The sequence below is a fragment of the Bos taurus genome, chromosome 19, assembly GCF_002263795.3.
Source record: "Bos taurus isolate L1 Dominette 01449 registration number 42190680 breed Hereford chromosome 19, ARS-UCD2.0, whole genome shotgun sequence".
NCBI classification, from domain to species: Eukaryota; Metazoa; Chordata; class Mammalia; order Artiodactyla; family Bovidae; genus Bos; species Bos taurus.
Genome location: NC_037346.1, coordinates 46,648,531 through 46,668,929, shown reverse-complemented (window position 1 = coordinate 46,668,929; position 20,399 = coordinate 46,648,531). Strand labels below are relative to the sequence as shown.

Sequence of the window (20,399 nt, the reverse complement as noted above, 5' to 3'; positions counted from 1 at the left end):
TGGGAGGCATGGTACATTCTTATGGCTTACCATCAGTTGGCAGTGTTTTCATCAGTTGCTCAAGCTCCTTATCTGTAAGCTCAATTCCCATGTCTTTTAGAACATTTTGTAGGTTACTGGAATCAATTTTTTCTCCTTTGAAAAGATGGAATATTCATAGGTAAAATTAATGTTAAGGGCCAAGCTAATTATTTCTTTTTTAAAAAATATAAATTTATTTATTTTAATTGGAGGCTAATTACTTTACAATATTGTATTGGTTTTGCCATACATCAACATGAATCCACCACGGGTATACACGTGTTCCCCATCCTGAGCCCCCCTCCCACCTCCCTCCCCATACCATCCCTCTGGGTCATCCCAGTGCACCAGCCCTGAGCATCCTGTATTATGCATCAAACCTGGACCGGTGATTCATTTCACATATGGTAATATACATGTTTCAATGCCATTCTCCAAAATCATCCCACCCTCCCCCTCTCCCACGGAGTCCAAAATACTGTTCTATATATGTGTCTCTTTTGCTGTCTCACATACAGGGTTATCATTACCATCTTTCTAAATTCCATATATATGTGTTAGTATACTGTATTGGTGTTTTTCTTTCTGGCTTACTTCACTCTGTATAATAGGCTCCAGTTTCATCCACCTCATTAGAACTGATTCAAATGTACTCTTTTTAATGGCTGAGTAATACTCCATTGTGTATATGTACCACAGCTTTCTTATCCATTCATCTGCTGATGGACATCTAGGTTGCTTCCATGTCCTGGCTATTATAAACCAATTATTTCAAATCATCTAAAAGTATACTTGGGCTGCAGAATGAATGATTTCCTAATAAAAAGTCAAATCAGAGCTTCCCTGGTGGCACAGTGGGTAAGAATCCACATGCCAATGAAGGGGACATGGATTCGATCCCTAATCTGGGAAGATTCCACAAGCTGCAGAGCAACTAAGCCTGTGCATCACAACTACTGAGCCTGTGCTCTACAGCCCATGAGCCACAACTGCTGAAGCACACATGCCTAGAGCCTGTGCTCTGCAACAAGAGAAGTCATCACAATAAGAAACTCGTGCACCTCAGTGAAGAGTAGCCTCCACTCACAGCAACTAGAGAAAGCCCATGCAAAGCAAGGAAGACCCAGTGCAGCCGAAAATAAATAAATAGATAAATAGAAAAGTTTTTTTAAAAACTAGTCATTTAAGAAAGGTCACATCAAAAATAGATTTTGTCCCTTAATAAATGGGATATACTCCTAACTTGGAATACTTAGAATAACACCACAAAGTATAGAAGCAAATCTGCTTGTACAATTATCTACAAATAGGACAAGAGATGGTTAGTACAATAAAATACATAATCATCAGAGTATAACCTATTTTACTTTATTTTGTTAAAACTATGTGATTAGCTGTTTGCAATGAACTTATGTTTAATGCTTCACTCTGGTTTTACTCTGTCCATAAATACTCATGAAATACTTTTATTGAATAAAAAACCCATCAAATATAAGACTTCTAATGAAGAAATAGTCATTTTGTTTTACTTATAAAACCCAGATAATGTTAGCTTAATCTGTTGGTCAGTAGATGAAAATATTTTATCAAAATGAACACTGAAAATATGCTAATTTATAAGTCACATATTATATATTGGGAAATACTATTAAATTTTTATCATAAACCATGATTTAGTATAAATCATTTATAATAAATTCCTACCTGTAAAAGCTTTTACTTCATCCTTCAAGGTTTTAAGGGACACTTTATTATCAACTGTAAGACAGAAAACATAACGTGAATCTCATAAAATGATTTAACATAAGAACACTCTCCCCTCTCCTGATTATAACAACTAGCAATAGCACTTAATAAGTGTACTGGGCATTTCGTTAAGCATTTAAAATGGTCATTCAATAAACATTTATTCAAAATAAGCAAAGAACATGGATTAGAAAAAATTATAAATATTAAAATTAATGCTTTCTTCAAAAATGTAAATTTGACTTTCTACCCAATAAAATATCAAGTCTTATATTTGATAATGAAAAGATGGGCTATTTTGTAGAGGCCAGCTTTCTTGCTCTCAGAGTTCAAAAGACTCTTCTACTGACCATGCCACCAGTATCTGGAACAGTATATTCCCAACTTCTTTAACTTTCTCACCTCCAATCTTGATATCTTCCCCATGAAATTTCTTTTATTTCTTTCCTTCCTCTGTTAAAGGTACAAAGCTCAAAAGACCATGGTATCTAATACACTTACCACTGACTGGCAGGTTTTGTGTCAGATCTTTGAGTTCCTCATCGGTGATCTTGATTCCCATGTTGCCAAGTACAGTTTCCAGGTTTTTGATGTCAACACTCCCTTAATTAGAAAGAGACAGGACTGTGAAGCAAATTTAATGATTCCAGAGAAGTTATTTTTTAAGATTTTATTTTTGACACATATACCTTCTGAGAATCTGAGAAAGGCTGTGTATCTTACACTCCTACACAGTGCACCTGTACTTATTTATAAACAGTGCATTAAGATTTAGAGGATGTTCTTAAGCCCTCATAAGTGTTCATGAAACTAAAACTTTTTTTAAACTAAAACTTAAAACATCTGATCCACATTAAAAAATTAATTCCTTTGAATCATGATTACGTCTTTCAGCATAAAGATCAAAGATTTGTTGAATCAAATACATAAAGGAAGTTGACAGCGTAAATAATATTAGGATTCTTTCCTTTAGTCCAATTTGGAGAAGAAGATAAGAGTAATTAGTATATGCAAGTTTTGAAACAATAAATAAAATATTTTTGGACAGTTCACAGGATTAAAAAAAATCTCACTACTAGCAGGAGTGAGCAAGTGGAGTAGGAAGACCCTGAGCTCACCTGCTTCCATGGGCACACTAAAATTACAACTATTTATGGAGAGGTATTTTTTTTAACTTCAAATTTCATATTGGAGTATGGTTCAGGTGTATAGCAAAGTGACTCAGTTATACATATACGTTTCTATTCTTTTTCAAAAATTTTCCCCATTTAAGTTGTTACATAATATTGAGCAGAGTGCCTTGTGCTATATATGGTAGGTCCTTGTTGGCTATCATTTTAAACATAGCATTGTGTACACATCAATCCCACATTTCCTAACTACCCCTACCTTTCCACCCTTCACCTCTGTTAACCATAAATTTGTTCTATAAGTCTGTGAGTCATTATGGAGCAACTATTGATGAGAAACATTGGAAGATGAGCAGAAAAGATGTTCTACAATTACAGATATAAAGAAGGAACTCACAATAACATGGGTTGGAGGGGCAGAGATGTAGCAAAGTTAAGATTCATACTCCTGAATGGGAGATCCACAACTGGATGATGAATACAACTGGAGAGGTTCTCCCCAAGGTATGAGAGGTCCTGGCCCCTGAAACTAAGAGCTAATTCATTGAAAAACAACAACTTGATAAATCTTTAGTCAGATTCATCAAGAATAAAAGAGAAGGCCCAAACCAATAAAATCAGAAATGATAAAGGAGAAGTTACAACAGATAGCAGAAAAATACAAGAGATCATATGAAATTACTACAAATAGTTACACACCAATAAAATGAACAATCTAGAAGAAATGGATAAACTCCTAGAAACATACAGTATAATCTTCCAATAATGAACCAGGAAGAAATAAAAATAATAACAGCCCAATTACCAATAATGAAATTAATCAGTAATTAAAAAAAAAAAACTCCCAACAAACAAAAATCTAGGACTGGATGACTTTGCAGGTGAATTTTACCAAACATTCAGAGAAGAGTTAACACCTATTCTTCTCAAACCATTCAAAAACTTGTGGAGGAAGGAGTGCTTCTGAACTCTTTCTACAAGGCTAGTATCACCATCATACCAAAACCAGACAAAGATATCACACAAGAAAGAAAGTTTTAAGTCAGTATCACTTATGAACATAGACACAAAAATCCTCAACAAAATATTAGCAATCCAAGCTCAGCAATATATTAAAAGGATTATACACTATGGTCAAATGGGATTTATCCCTGGAATGTAAGAACAGTTCAATATCTGCAAACTAATCATATGATACACCACATTAACAAACTGAAGAGTAAAAATCATATGAGCAACTCAATAAATGCAGAGAAAGATTCTGAAAAAATTAACATTTATTTATGATAAAAGCTCTCTACAAAGTGGCTATAGCAGAAACATAGCTCAAGATAATAATGGTTATATATGACAAACCCAGGCTTCTGTGGTAGCTCAGTTGGTAAAAAAAAAAAAAATCCATCTGCAGTGCAGGTGACCCTGGTTCTATTCCTGCATTGGGAAGGATCCCTGGAGAAGAGATAGTCTACCCACTCCAGTATTCATGGGCTTCCTTGGTGGCTCAGATGGTAAAGAATCCACCTGCAATGTGGGAGACCTGGGTTCAATCCCTGGGTTGGGAAGATCCCCTGGAGGAGGGCATGGCAACCGACTCCAGTATTCTCGCCTGGAGAATCCCCATGGTCAGATGAGCCAGGTGGGCTATAGTTCATGGGGTTGCAAAGAGTCAGACACGACTGAGCGACTAAGCACAGCACATGACAAGCCCACAGCTAACGTCATCCCCAACAGTGAAAAGCTGAAAGCTAAGATTAGGTACAAGACAAGGATGACCACTCTCACTACTTTTATTGAACAAAAGTATTGGAAGTTGTAGTCACTGCAATCAGACAACAAAAAGAAAATAGAAGAAATCTAAGTTGGAAAGGAAGAAGTAAAACATCACTGCTTGCAAAAGACATGTACTATACATAGAAAATTCCAGTGACATCACCAAAAAACTACTAGACCTCATCAATGAATTCTGTAAAATTACAGGATACAAAATTAATCTACAGAAATCTATTGCATTTCTATATGCTAAAAACAGAGTATCAAAAAGAGAAATTAAGAAAGTAATCCCATTTACCCACTGCATCAAAAGGAATAAAATACCTATGAATAAATCTAACTAAAGAGGTAAAAGACTTGTATTTGGAAAACTATGAGACGCTGATCAAAGAAACTGAAGATACATAAATAGATGGACAGATATACTGTGTTTGTGGATTGGAAGAGTCAATGTTGTCAAAATGGTTATATTACCCAATGCAATCTACAGATTCAATGCAATCTCTATCAAATTAACAAGGACACATATCAAGGTATATATCAAAATACAAAGGACATTTTTTCACTGAACTAGAACAAATAATTTTAAAATTTGCATGGAATCACAAAAGATCGGCAAGTCAAACAATTTTGAGGAAGAAGGATAAAGCTGGAGGTATCACATCTCCTATTTCAAAGTATACTACAAAGCTACAGTAATCAAAATAATAAGGTACTGGCACAATAATGGATTCATAAATCAATGGGACAGAATAGAGAACCCAGAAACGAACTCTCACTTATATGACCGAGTAATCTATGACAAAGGAGTTCAGTTCAGTTCAGTCGCTCAGTCCTGTCCGACTCTTTGCGACCCCATGAATCCCAGCACGCCAGGCCTCCCTGTCCATCACCAACTCCCGGAGTTCACTCAGACTCACGTCCATCGAGTCAGTGATGCCATCCAGCCATCTCATCCTCTGTTGTCCCCTTCTCCTCTTGCCCCCAATCCCTCCCAGCATCAGAGTCCTTTCCAATGAGTCAACTCTTCGCATGAGGTGGCCAAAGTATTGGAGTTTCAGCTCCAGCATCATTCCTTCCAAAGAAATCCCAGGGCTGATCTCCTTCAGAATGGACTGGTTGGATCTCCTTGCAGTCCAAGGGACTCTCAAGAGTCTTCTCCAACACCACAGTTCAAAAGCATCAATTCTTCGGTGCTCAGCCTTCTTCATGGTCCAACTCTCACATCCATACATGACCACAGGAAAAACCATAGCCTTGACTAGACGGACCTTTGTTGGCAAAGTAATGTCTCTGCTTTTGAATATGCTGTCTAGGTTGGTCATAACTTTCCTTCCAAGGAGTAAGCGTCTTTTAATTTCATGGCTTCAGTCACCATCTGCAGTGATTTTGGAGCCCAGAAAAATAAAGTCCGACACTGTTTCCCCATCTATTTCCCATGAAGTGATGGGACTGGATGCCATGATCTTCGTTTTCTGAATGTTGAGCTTTAAGCCAACTTTTTCACTCTCCACTTTCACCTTCATTAAGAGGCTTTTTAATTCCTCTTCACTTTCTGCCATAAGGGTGGTGTCATCTGCATATCTGAGGTTATTGATATTTCTCCTGGCAATCTTTATTCCAGCTTGTGTTTCTTCCAGTCCAGCGTTTCTCATGATGTACTCTGCATAGAAGTTAAATAAGCAGGGTGACAATATACAGCCTTGACGTACTCCTTTTCCTATTTGGAACCAGTCTGTTGTTCCATGTCCAGTTCTAACTGTTGCTTCCTGACCGGCATACAAATTTCTTAAGAGGCAGGTCAGGTGGTCTGGTATTCCCATCTCTTTCAGAATTTTTCACAGTTTATTGTGATCCACACAGTCAAAGGCTTTGGCATAGTCAATAAAGCAGAAATAGATGTTTTTCTGGAACTCTCTTGCTTTTCCCATGATCCGTGGATGTTGGCAATTTGATCTCTGGTTCCTCTGCCTTTTCTAAAACCAGCTTGAACATCAGGAAGTTCACGGTTCACATATTGCTGAAGCCTGGAGCAGGCGGCTGCGACGACCGGCGCACTAAGTGCACTAGTGCGGCCGAGAGGAGCTACCCCACATCCGAGGTCAGGGGCAGAAGCCGGGAGGACCCCATGCCCGAAGGGCGGCGGCCAAGAGGAGTTACCCCATGTCCGAGGTCATGGGCAGCGGCCGAGAGTGCCAGGCTGGGACGGTGCAGGAACGGCCCGAGAGGAGCTACCCCGCGTCCGAGGTCAGGGTGGGCGGCCGGGAGGACCAACCCGGCGTCCAAGGATCGTGGCTGCGCAGGCGCAGGAGGGCCTAGAGGAGCTATCCCACGTTGAAGGTCAGGAAGGGAGGCGGTGAGGAGATACCCCTCGTCCAAGGCAAGGAGCAGCGGCTGCGCTTTGCTGGAGTAGCCGTGAAGAGATACCCCATGCCCAAGGTAAGAGAAACCCAAGTAAGACGGTAGGTGTTGGAAGAGGGCATCAGAAGGCAGACACACTGAAACCGTACTCACATAAAACTAGTCAATCTAATCACACTAGGACCACAGCCTTGTCTAACTCAATGAAACTAAGCCATGCCCCTGGGGCAACCCAAGATGACAAAGGAGGGAATATAAAATGGGAACAATACAATTTCTTCAATAGATGGTGTTGGGAAAACATGCAAGAGAATCAAACTGGACTACTGTTTCACACTGTGTACAAAAATAAATTCAAAATGGAGTAGAGGCTTAAATGTAAGGCCTGAAACCCTAAAACTTCTAGAAGAAAACACAGGCAATAAGCTCTTCAACATAAAGTTTCAACAGTATCTTTCAGATCTGTCTCTTCAAATAAGGGAGACAAAAATATAAGCAAAAAGGGGGGGAAAAAAAGCAAAAGTAAACAAATGGGACTATGTTAAACAAAAAGGCTTCTGCACAGCAAAGAAAAACTATCAACCAAATGAAAAGGCCATCTACTAAGTGGGAGATGATATTTGCAAGCAATATATCCAATGAGGAGTTCATATCCAAAATACACAAAGAACTCAAACAACTCAACACTAAAAAAAAAAAAAAAAAAATCCAATTGAAAAAACTGAACAGAGGCTCTGAGCAGACAGTTTTGTAATCAAGACACACTGATGGCTAACAGGTATATGAGAACATGCTCAATATCACGAATCAACAGGGAAATGTAAATCAAAACCACAATGAGCTATCACCTTACACCTATTGGAAAGCCTATTATCAAAGAGATAAATAACAAGTGTTGGAGAGAATGTAGAGAAAAGTGAACCCTTGTACACTGTTGGCAGCAATATAAATTTGTGCAGCCACTGCGGAGAACAGTATGGAGATTCCTCAAAAAATTAAAAATACAATTATTATATGATCTTGCTCTTCTAACTCTTGGGTATTTATCCAAAGAAAATGAAAACACTACTTAGGAAAGATGAATGCACCCCCACATTCATTGCAGCATTATTTACAAATTTACAAATGCCAAGATATAGAAGCAACCTAAGTGCCCATCAAGAGATGATTGGATAAGAAGATGTGGGGTATATATACATATATATATATATATATGGAATGGAATATTACTTAGTCATAAAATATATACATATATATATGAAATGGAATATTACTCTGTCATAAAAAAATCTTGACATTTTCAGCAACATGGATGGATCTGGAGGTATAATGCTAAGTGAAATAAGTAAGGCAAAGAAAGAGAAATATTGTATGATTTCACTTATATGAGAAATCTAAAAAACAAAACAAACAAATATAACAAAACAAAAACAGAGTATTAGACACAGAGAACAAAGAGATGGTTGCCAGAGGAGACAGTGGTAGGAGTGGTAGGGAATAAAAGAAATAGACAAGGGAGATTAATAGGAACAAACTTTCAGTTGCAATATATATATATATATATGCAGGGAGCGAGCTCCGCCTCTGGCAAAGGTCATGAGGAAGGAGGCTTGGCATACGCAAAGGCGGGATCAAGCCTCAGGAGTCTCCCTGGAAATTCTCGAGCAATCTACCCCCAAAACCAGAGTCTGCCTACTTTCTGCTTTGTGCTTTCACCTACACCTCTGACTTTACGGGGGGCTGTCCCCCACTACCTCTCTGAAAAAAGAGTTAGCTTACAGCTCCAGTTAATAATTCCTGGGTGTGACAGTGTTTAACCTACAAACTCCTTTGGAAATCCTCTAGCCTGCCTGAATAGGTTTTTCCGGCCTCATGTGATTGTTCAGAGCCTCCCAACTGTGAGAGGCAGGAGATGTTCTAAACTGTCTAAACACAGATTCTTTTGAGTAGTTAAAAGATTGATTAGAAATTGTATTGGTGAAGGGATTTTCACTTGTTGGGCCAATGTTTGCTGCTAAGTTTCCATATCCCTTACCTGCTGTGTCCCTGGCAGTGTATTGATTAATATAATTGGTGTAAGTAGTAGCTTTAATGTTTGTAACCTGGGACCCTTGAGTTAATTCTTTTTCTTGTTATAGCCCACCACACCTTTGCGCTGTAGGAATGCAACTTTATCTAATGCTTTTGGAGGGTGGCTCCTGACCAATCACCTTTAGAGAAAAATAAGTTTTCTGAAGAAAAGGTCTTAAAATGTTCACAGGCCTCCGGGCCAGAAGATAATGCAAATCACCTAAGCTTTTGCATATGATAAGTTTGCAGGAAGAAAGCCTGGTTTGCTGCAAGACTCTACCCCTTCCCCCATTATCCTCTATGCATAACTTAAGGTATAAAAACTACTTTGGAAAATAAAGTACGGGCCTTGTTCACCGAAACTTGGTCTCACCATGTCGTTCTTTCTCTTACCTTCTGGCTGAATTATTCAGCCTCTTTTCTCCACTGAATTTCCTCACTGAGCTATCCTTATTTCAGCCTCTTTTCTTCACTGAATTTTACTGAGCTATCCTCATTCTATTACTCTTTATATACTTAATTAACATTTAATTAAGCAATTGTTTCCTGATCTTCGCCTACGCCGTCTCTCCTTCGAATACCCTGGATCAGCCGGGGCTGGTCCCCGGCATATATATATATATATATATATATATATATATATATATATATGTCACAGGGCATTAAATGTACAGAGTGGGGAATACAGTAAATAACTATGTAATGTTTTCATATGGTGACACGACTTATTGTGGTGATCACTTAAAAATAAACAGAAATATTCAATCACTATATTGTGTAACAAGAACAAACAGTTTTGTAGGTCAGTTATACTTCAAAAACAAACACATTCATAGGAAAACAGATCTGATTTGTGGTTACCAGGGGCAAGGTGTGGAAGGAAAGGAAATATGATGAAGGCAGTCAAAAGGTACAACTTTCAATTATTATGTAAATAAGTATGAGGGGTGTAATGTACAATATGATAAATACAGTGAGCACTGTAGCCCACCAGATTCCTCTGTCCATAGGATTTTCCAGGCAAGGATACTGGAGTGGGTTGCCATTTCCTACTCTAATAGCACTGTGTGCTGTGCTTAGTCGCTTAGTCATGTCCAACTCTTTACAGTCCCATGAAAGTAGCCCTCTGTCCATGGGGCTTCTCCAGGCAGGAATACAGGAGTGGGTTGCCATGCCCTTCTCCAGGGGATCTTCCCAACCCAGGGATTGAACTCAGGTCTCCTGCCTTGCAGGAGGATTCTAGTACTGCCTGAGCCACCAGGGAAACCCAAGAATATTGGAGTGAGTAGCCTATCCTTTCTCCAGGTAATCTTCCCAGGGAATTGAACTGGGCTCTCCTGCATTGCAGGTGGATTCTTTACCAGCGGAGCTACCAGGGAAGCCCATAGTTAACATTACTGAATGTTATACACAAAAATTGCTAAGAATGCCTAAAATTTCTGATCACAAGGAAATTTTTTCTATTTTCTTAATTTTATAACTACATGAGATGATAGATGTTCACTAAACTTACTGTGGTAACCATTTCTTGATGTATGTAAGTCAAATCATTATGCTGAACACAAACTTATACAGTAACTCTATGTCAATTATATCTCAATAAAACTGGAAGAAAAAAAGATTTCACTATTACTACTAATGATAATGATAGCTAATCTTTATGGAGAATTTTTTTTTTGGTACCAGGCACCATACAAAAATTTCATTTTTTTGTCATTTAATCTCAGAGATATCATATAACAGTTAACTGAAATTTCTGTATAAATAGTTCATCTTTTTCTTTTTTGCAAGTAACTATTTCCTCCCCAAATAAATGCTGAGAGTGTGGGATACATTTCTAAGCAACATGGTTGATTACCTTGTCAAATAAAAAGAAATATGTTTTTTAAAAAAATGACGTGGACTCTATATAAACAAGGAGTAGCAATATTCATAACGAAGTGATTAGATAATGGTGTAAAGCCAAATGAGAACCTCATATTCAACTGCTTTCTTACGACTTCTGACTCACGTTTAAGATACTTTACACTACTTGGCACCATGTTCTCCCCTCCCTCCTTCCTTCTTATGCTCAAGTTCTCCCCAGTGTGACCAGCAGGAATCTACTCCTGTTTCTTTTGACATGAACACGTTAAGTATTACCTTGCTTTCAGAAAAAAGGTACCCCATGCTCACTCTGTACTTTTCCTATCCCAGACCTGGAAGCAGAATTTCTCCAATGAGCTCTGGGGTTCCTTTTAGTAGAAATTTTATTGAGAAACCATGATCACTGAAACTAAGATGTGATTGTTTCTAGGTCCTTTTCTTTCAAGGAAAATACAGGAAATTCATCTTTAAAACAAACAGGATAATTAAAAAAACAACAACCGTGAATTTGTAGTGATCCAAATTATAGTTACAGGATTTTTCCTAACTTCTTGATTGTATATTTGTACCTCTTTTCTCTGAAACTGAAACATGTTAGTTTCTAAGAATATTAACATATTTATTTGTTTTATTCTGCTTTTACCTGTAATAGTCACAATATTAAATTCCAATATTATTATTAATGATAAAACTATTGAATAAAGTTTAAGATTCCTTTGAAGTCCTTTCTGTAGTTAGTATATATTTCACTGTTCAGTCATAGCACTGCATTTCAGAAATCACTTGAAATAACTAGGTTCCCTATATCATTCTATTGGGCTTCCTTGATAGCTCAGTTGGTAAAGAATCCACCTGCAATGCAGGAGACCTTAGTTCGATCCCTGGGTTGGGAAGACCACCTGGAAAAAGGAAAGGCTACCCACTCCAGTATTCTGGCCTGGAGAATTCCATGGACTGTATAGTACATAGGGTTTCAAAGAGTCAGACATGACTGAACGACTTTCACTTCCACATATCATTCTATTAGCACTTTGTTATATAATTAGACTCATGTGTTTCATTTTATTTTCAATTTTAGAATTTATTTTTCTTCAATATTTGATTTTTTTTTAATATTTAAGCATTTTTAGGTTAAAACTAAATAAGAAATATACTCAGACTTCCTTCTAGCCCCTTCATAGTGTTTCCTGAATCCCCTACAAGTGAACTGTTTTTTAAAATTACTTTCTGATTTATGTTTCAGATTGATTTTGCAAAAATAAGCATGTAGGTTCTTATTTCCTCTCCTTCCTTACATAAAATGTAGCTTTCTATATTGATGATTCTACATCTTGCTTTGGTTAGTTAATATATATCCTGTAGATTATACATGTCAATATAAATAACCAATATACCAAATTTTTGATTGGACTTTCTGGAAGCTTTAAGAAAAGTCTCAATGCAGGTTATAGATAAAGTGATGTGATAATCCACTATGTGAGTAACAAAGGAAAAACTTTAAAATTATATTCATTAGAGTAAATTTATTCAATTTACTCTATAGTTAGAAAAAAACTTTTTCAGTTAAAACTAGAAAAAGTATAGCAAAAGTATGGCAAATATGTGGGGAAACAATGGAAACAGTAAGAGACTCTATTTTCCTGGGCTCCAAAATCACTGCAGATGGTGACTGCTGCCATGAAATTTATTCATTTATTTATTTTTGCCATGAAATTTAAAAATGCTTGCTTCTTGGAAGAAAAGCTATGACCAACCTAGAGAACATATTAAGAAGCAGAGACATTACTTTGCCAACAAAGGTCCATCTAGTCAAAGTTATGGCTTTTCCAGTAGTCATGCACCGATGTGAGAGTTGGACTATAAAGAAAGATGAGCACCGAAGAACTGATGCTTTTGAACTGTGGTGTTGGAGAAGACTCTTGAGAGTCTCTTGGACTGCAAGGAGATCCAACCATTCCATCCTAAAGGAAATCAGTCCTGAATATTCATTGAAAGGACTGATGCTGAAGCTGAAACTTCAGTATTTTGGCCACCGGATGAAAAAAACCGACCCATTGGAAAAGACCCTGATGCTGGAAAAGATTGAAGGCAGGAGAAGAAGGGGACAACAGAGGATGAGATGGTTGGTTGACATCACCGAATTGATGGACATGAGTTTGAGTAAGCTCTGCGAGTTGGTGATAGGGAAGCCTGGCGTGCTGCAGTCCATGGGGTCACAAAGAGTCAGACACAACTGAGCGACTGAAGTGAACTGATAGCAAACCTACACAGGAGCTGGTGGTTTATCAATATTAAACATACCCATCTCATTCTTTTCCTTCTCTTCTCCATGATTTTTCCTTTTTTCTCTGTCTTATAGTACATAACCATTGCATTTTCCTCTTGTGTCTCATAACTAAACACAGAGTTCTCACTTGAATCATGGGTTCAGTTCAGTTCAGTTCAGTCGCTCAGTCGTGTCCGATTCTTTGCAACCCCATGAATCACAGCACACCAGGCCTCCCTGTCCATCACCAACTCCCGGAGTTCACTCAGACTCATGTCCATCGAGTCAGTGATGCCATCCAGCCATCTCATTCTCTGTTGTCCCCTTCTCCTGCCCCCAATCCCTCCCAGCATCAGAGTCTTTTCCAATGAGTCAACTCTTCGCATGAGGTGGCCAAAGTACTGGAGTTTCAGCTTTAGCATCATTCCTTCTAAAGAAATCCCAGGGCTGATCTCCTTCAGAATGGAAGGTTGGATCTCCTTGCAGTCCAAGGGACTCTCAAGAGTCTTCTCCAATGCCACAGTTCAAAAGCATCAATTCTTCAGCGCTCAGCTTTCTTCACAGTCCAACTCTCACATCCATACATGACCACTGGAAAAACCATAGCCTTGACTAGACGGACCTTGGGTAGGCTTACATATTACTTAGTTTTTGTAGTCCCTGTGTTCTGAGCACATCTCTCAGATCCTATTTACCATTTTTGAGCATTCCCAGCCATGGTGTGGTTTTGCTCCCAATAAGCAGCACCTATAGCTTTTGTTTGTAAGACTACCCTCATGCTACTGAAGACTGCTTTTCTCTCTTGTACAGAAAACAAAGAAAGTGTGGCTGGGTCAGCCAATGACTGATTGAGGGAAAGTGTGAAAGATCTCGATTGGGACAACTCTGAGGTGTAATTTACAGAGATCTTCAGTGGGATTATTCTGAAGGTATCAAGACTTTGTCTAAGATGGGGTTTTTACTTGGCTTCTTCCATCCCCTTATATAAGTTTTCTTTGGTAACTCTTCTGTAACAATTCACTTGCACATAAATACTAGTCTCAGGGTCTGCTTCTGAAAACCAAATTTAGGACACTTGGCTTTGAAGTGGTCCTCAGAAGCAGACTATAAGGTGGTGTATGTCTTGCTGGACAGGTTATAACAAAGATTCCATTGATGGTGTAAGGGAAGGGGTAATAATCCCTAACACATGCATATGTATGTGTATGCTAAGTCATTTCCAACTCTTTGCAACCCCAGGCACTGTAGCCCACCAGGCTTCTCTAGTCCATGGGATTTTCCTAGCAAGAATACTAGAGTGGGTTGCCATTTCCTCCTCCAGGGGATCTTCCTGACCCAGGGATTGAACCCACATCTCTTTATTGATAGGCCGATTCTTTACCACTGAGCCACCTGGGAACCTATAACACACTGTATTGTTGAAACTGCTGAGATGTTCACCTTTGGAGAATTGATTGTAAAACCAATACAATATTGTAAAGTAATTAGCCTCCAATTAAATAAATTTATATTAAAAAATTTGAACAAAAAAAACATACAGGTAGAAGGGGATATAATGGCTCAAGTAATATTCTCTAATGTTTGAGAAATATGAGTAAATTTTAATTTTACAATATAATTGGATGGTTGTTGCTTAGTAACTTGAGGCATGTGTAAAGGGTAGGCTTCCATGGCAGCAGTTTAAGAGGCTCGCATCTTTTATTTGAAGAGACAGTGTTGAAGACCAAGATCAGGACCTGATGGTCAGAAAGGCAGAACCTCAGAGAAAGCTGAATGTGCAGTCTTGGAAAGTCTGCTCTACCACAGTCATGGCTCTAACAGGGAGTTGGACACTGAGACCTGTGGTAGGGACATTTGGATGGATGCACTTATTGCCTCATTAAAGATAGTGTTCCATAGACCCTCTTGAGGAACATAGTTATTTGATGGATCTTCAGGTCTTACATAATAGATTCATTCTGGTATACCCAATTTATTTGAACTTTTTGTTCACTCCTCAGCATTGTATCAAGGCAGTTCTGGCATTTTCACCTAATTTGATGTGGGCCATTGTCTTCCAAGCTCCTAGGAGCCAACCCAGAAGTTTACTGTCCACTCCAAGTAGTTTTGGCTGGGCATTAAAACTGGACTTACAGGAACAAGCACCTACATCAACAAACTCTTCCTATCCAGCCTCAGCCTCATTTTCCACACTCTATTCTGGGTTATACTTGAAGATCTTATCCCAGAAATGCTGTCCTAGTCCTTGCCAGTACATATCAGCTAAGTATTGCAGTTCCTTCTATGAATAATCTCTTTATCCTTTAGAAGGGTCAGCACTTCTTCAGTTGGGTCAAGCTGAGACTTGAATCTGTTATAGGTCCAGTAGCCAGGAAGGACTGTCTTTCAAAGTATTTGCCTTAGTTGGGGCTTCTACGTAGCTTCTTGGAAAGGAACAAAGCTCCAAACCTCTAGTAAGTAGGAATGGCCCAATTTCATGAGACTAGAAATTCAGGAGAATTGGGGGACCAGTTAGGTGAATTTGAAGCAAAACTTGATTTTTTTTTACTGTACTAACCAAGAGAAAAGATTTATGAAAACTACTCTAGAGAATTAAAGTCTTTCTACCAAGACATGACACTAAAATTTTAATACTGAAACATAGGTACCACTAAGTCCAACTCTACACAAATATTTACATTAAGCAGTATAATGCAGAATCAACATGACAATTATTGTTAATGGCAAAACATAATTACCATACTAATCTTAGGTTTATAATGACTTTATACTCACCTGTAATGACTTTCACTTCTTCCATCAAATTATGCAGATCAACATTTCCATTTGCTACAAGTAAAAGTCCAAAAGAAACACATAATAATGGTATGATCTTAGGAAATATATATAAATTACTCATATAGTATAATAAAGTCAGCTAAATTAGGCTCACATCAAAATTTAAATGAACACTCCTTTAAATTTGGGGATTTTGAAGATTTATGTCATATTAATAAAGTTTTTTGGAGATCATAAACTCTGGGCCAGAGAGAAGGCTGGCTTTTGGCGAGCCCTTCTGTTTTATAAGTATAATTATCAAAATTTCCTTGATGCTGACCTGATATTCTGGTACTGCCAAAGATCTGACCGAGGCCCTAATCAAGCCTGGAGCATTCAGTGAAGGCAGCATGTGGGGGTTAACATCTGAGATGAGTAAAATAATTAGCAGGAGCTAATCAGAAGAAGGAGAAGGAGAAAGGGTTTTTAACAAGTAGGAGATAAGTTAATACTGTGATACTTGAAGTATCTGGTTCCTAGACCAGCTGCATAGGCATCATGTGGGAACTTGTTAGAAATGTGAATTCTAGGGCCCCATCTCAGACCTACTGAATTAGAAACTGGGTATGTGGCCTAGGAATTTGTGGTTCATCAAGTCTGAGAAATTCTTATACACACTCAAGCTCGAGAACCACTATGATAAGCAAAATGGGTCTGGGATAGCATGCTATGTATGAGCAGTGTAGGATGGCCGGACATAGACTTGGATTACTGTGATATTGAATGGTTTGCCTTGGAAATGAACAGAGATCATTCTGTCGTTTTTGAGATTGCATCCAAGTATTGCATTTCGGACTCTTTTGTTGAGTATGATGGCTACTCCATTTCTTCTGGATTACTGTGATATTGCATGGTTTGCCTTGGAAACGAACAGAGATCATTCTGTCTTTTTTGAGATTGCATCCAAGTATTGCATTTGGGACTCTTTTGTTGAGTATGATGGCTACTCCATTTCTTCTTGGAGACTGCATCCAAGTATTGCATTTCGGACTCTTTTGTTGAGTATGATGGCTACTCCATTTCTTCTAAGGGATTCCTGCCCGCAGTAGTAGATATAATGGTCATCTGAGTTCAATTCACCCATTCCAGTCCATTTCAGTTCGCTGATTCCTAGAATGTTGACATTCACTCTTGCCATCTCCTGTTTGACCACTTCCAATTTGCCTTGATTCATGGACCTGACATTCCAGGTTCCTATGCAATATTGCTCTTTACAGCATCAGACCTTGCTTCTATCACCAGTCACATCCACAGCTGGGTATCGTTTTTGCTTTGGCTCCATTCCTTCATTCTTTCTGGAGTAATTTCTCCACTGATCTCCAGTAGCATATTGGGCACCTACCGACCTGGGGAGTTCCTCTTTCAGTATCCTATATTTTGCCTTTTCATACTGTTCATGGGGTTCTCAAGGCAAGAATACTAAAGTGGTTTGCCATTCCCTTCTCCAGTGGACCACATTCTGTCAGACCTCTCCACCATGATCCACCCGTCACGGGTGGCCCCATGACGGGCTTAGTTTCATTGAGTTAGACCAGGCTGTGGTCTGTGTGATTAGATTGACTAGTTTTCTTTGATTATGGTTTCAGTGTGTCTGCCCTCTGATGCCCTCTCGCAACACTTACCTTCTTACTTGGGTTTCTCTTACCTTGAACATGGGGTACCTCTTCACGGCTGCTCCAGCAAGTCTTAGGTTACTCTCACCTTAATATTGAGCTCTCTTCTAAGCTTTTAAGTATTTATCTGGCACCAATTATAATTATTTTTTAAGGTTGTCACATAGAAGATAACAGGAAAAAATGCCCTAAGAATATCTCTAGTGCTCACCATCAACTTGTAGCTTTTTTGACAATTTAGCAAATTCTTCTTCTGTGAGCTTGACTCCCATATTTTCCAAAGCCTTATGGAGATTATTCTTTTTAATCTTCCCCTCTTAGGACAGAGACAGTAAAGCAACATTTGAAATAAGTCATATAATAGGAAAACAAGGAAAATATTTAAAAGGTGTTATTAGTATTAACTTTAATGACCACATAGTAAAGCAAAAGAGATAATATATTTCATGATTTTGTTATCATTTTATTTCAAAAAGGCTGAAACCCCAAACAAATGTGTCCACTTGAAGATCCAAATAGAAAGTCAATGTAAGAGAATTATATTTCCTTTATCTATCTATCTATCTATATTTCCTTTTTCTATTCTTGGTGACAAGCATACATAGTAAAGCAGTGTTAAGGGTCTTAAATAAGTAGAACTGCAGGCCACAACTTAATTCCTCTACACAAAAGATAGGGTTATTTCTGTTTAGTGACTTAATATGTGAGTTATCAGTGTAGTTGACCACTGCTCTTTAACAATGGTTAGATTTTTTTCTTTTTTTGGTTGGGGTAAATTTTTCCTTTTGATAAGAAGTTGAAAAGAAACTAAGACTATACAGGACTTACTGGTAAGAGAAATTGTATGTTAATAGCAGACAGAATGTAGTCATGCTAAAAGAATCATAAATGACAAATTATATAAAGACAAGATTTATACTTGAATGATATGTCTGAAAGACTTTGATAATATAAATTTATAGAATCTAGATAATATACTTTAAAATTTTGTTTCTTACTTACTTTTGAGAGACTTCACACTCTTCATTAATCTATTATGATATAACTTTCCAGCAGCTGTAAGAAAAGCCATAATTCACATAATGGTAAAATTAGTAAGATATAAAATAATATGAATTAAATAATTTCAGAAATAGAAAATTTTAAACTTTTTATCCATATACAAAATCAATTATTTTTATATAGTAGCAATGAGTAGTTCAAAAATATACTAAGAAAGCAGTTCCATTTACAAGAGCATCAAAACAAGTAAAATGCTTAAGAATAAATTTAACAAAAGAAGTGCAAAACTTATACTCTGAAAATTATGAAACACTGTAGAGAGAAATGAAAGAAGATATAAATAAATGAAAAGATATCCACATTCATGGATTGGAAGATCTAATACTGTGAGGATGACAATACTCCTCCAATTGATCTACAGATTCAATGCAATCTTGTCAAAATTCCAACTGGTTTGTTTGCAGAAATTGATGGTCTGATTCTAAAATGCATTCAGTGAAACAGGGACCCCAAGTAGCCAAAATAATCTTGAAAAGGAAGAAAAACTTTTGGGGACTCACACTTTCCAATTTATAAAATACAAAGCTACAGTAATCAACACAGAAGGGTACTAGCATAAGGCTAAATATATAGATCAAAGAAATAGAACTGAAAGCCCTAAAATAAGTCCTCCAATATATCGTCAATTGGTTTTTGACAATGGTGAAAATAAGGAAAGAATAGTCTTTTCAACAAATTGTGCTGGGAAAACGAAATATTCACATGCAAAAACAACATTCTTTTGGATCCCTACCTCAAACCATATACAAAAATTAACTCAAAATGTATCAAAGACCAAAATATAAGAGCTAAAACTATAAAACTTTTAGAAAAAATATGGGTGTGAATTTTCTTGACTTTAGGAAATGGTGTTTTAGATATGACTCCCAAAGCAGAAGCAAAAAGATTTTAAAAACTGGACATCATCAACATTAAAAACTTGTGCATCAAAGGACAAAATCAAGAAAGTGAAAAGACAATCCACAGAATGGGAGAAAAATTTTGTAAATTACATATTGGACAATAGACTTATGTCTAGAATATATAAAGGATTTGTACCTAGAATATATAAAGAACTCTTACAATTCAACAATAACAACAACAACAAAGCCCAATTTAAAAATGGACAAAGGATATGAATAGATTTTTCTCCAAAGGACATATACAAACACCAATATGAACAAGGAAAAGATGCTCATTATCATTAATCATCAGGGAAATGCAGATTCTAAGCAGAATAAGATACCACTGAAGGCAATGGCACCCCACTCCAGTACTCTTGCCTGGAAAATCCCATGGACGGAGGAGCCTGATGGGCTGCAGTCCATGGGGTCGCTAAGAGTCGGACACAACTGAGCGACTTCACTTTCACTTTTCACTTTCATGCATTGGAGAAGGAAATGGCAACCCACTCCAGTGTTCTTGCCTGGAGAATCCCAGGGACGGGGGAGCCTGTTGGGCTGCCGTCTCTGGGGTCGCAGAGAGTCGGACACGACTGAAGTGACTTAGCAGTAGCAGTAGCAGTTACATCCACTAAGATATAATCAAAGGACAGATAATAATAAGTGTTGATGAGAATGTTAAGAAATTGGAACTCTCAGCACTGCTGGTGGAAATGTAAAGTAGTACAGCCACTTTGAAAAACACCTTGGATTCCTCAAAATCCAAGAGCTTTTTTGCTCTTGGATTGCCAGAGCT

The 20,399-nt window shown here is 37.8% G+C and overlaps 1 protein-coding gene across 1 annotated transcript in view; it reads right to left on the bottom strand.

The window, feature by feature from the left end:
• LOC112442576 (uncharacterized) overlaps positions 1-18,711 on the bottom strand; it is a 60,274-nt gene extending 41,563 nt beyond the window's left edge. The window contains exons 1-6 of the mRNA XM_024980571.2: positions 18,663-18,711; positions 17,872-17,976; positions 16,006-16,059; positions 2,269-2,370; positions 1,726-1,779; positions 31-135 (exon numbers count right to left, since the gene is read on the bottom strand). Coding sequence (XP_024836339.2) covers positions 31-135; positions 1,726-1,779; positions 2,269-2,370; positions 16,006-16,059; positions 17,872-17,976; positions 18,663-18,687 — 445 coding nt within the window. The 5' untranslated portion in view covers positions 18,688-18,711. The remainder of the gene's footprint in view (positions 1-30; positions 136-1,725; positions 1,780-2,268; positions 2,371-16,005; positions 16,060-17,871; positions 17,977-18,662) is intronic.
• Positions 18,712-20,399: the final 1,688 nt, after the last annotated feature.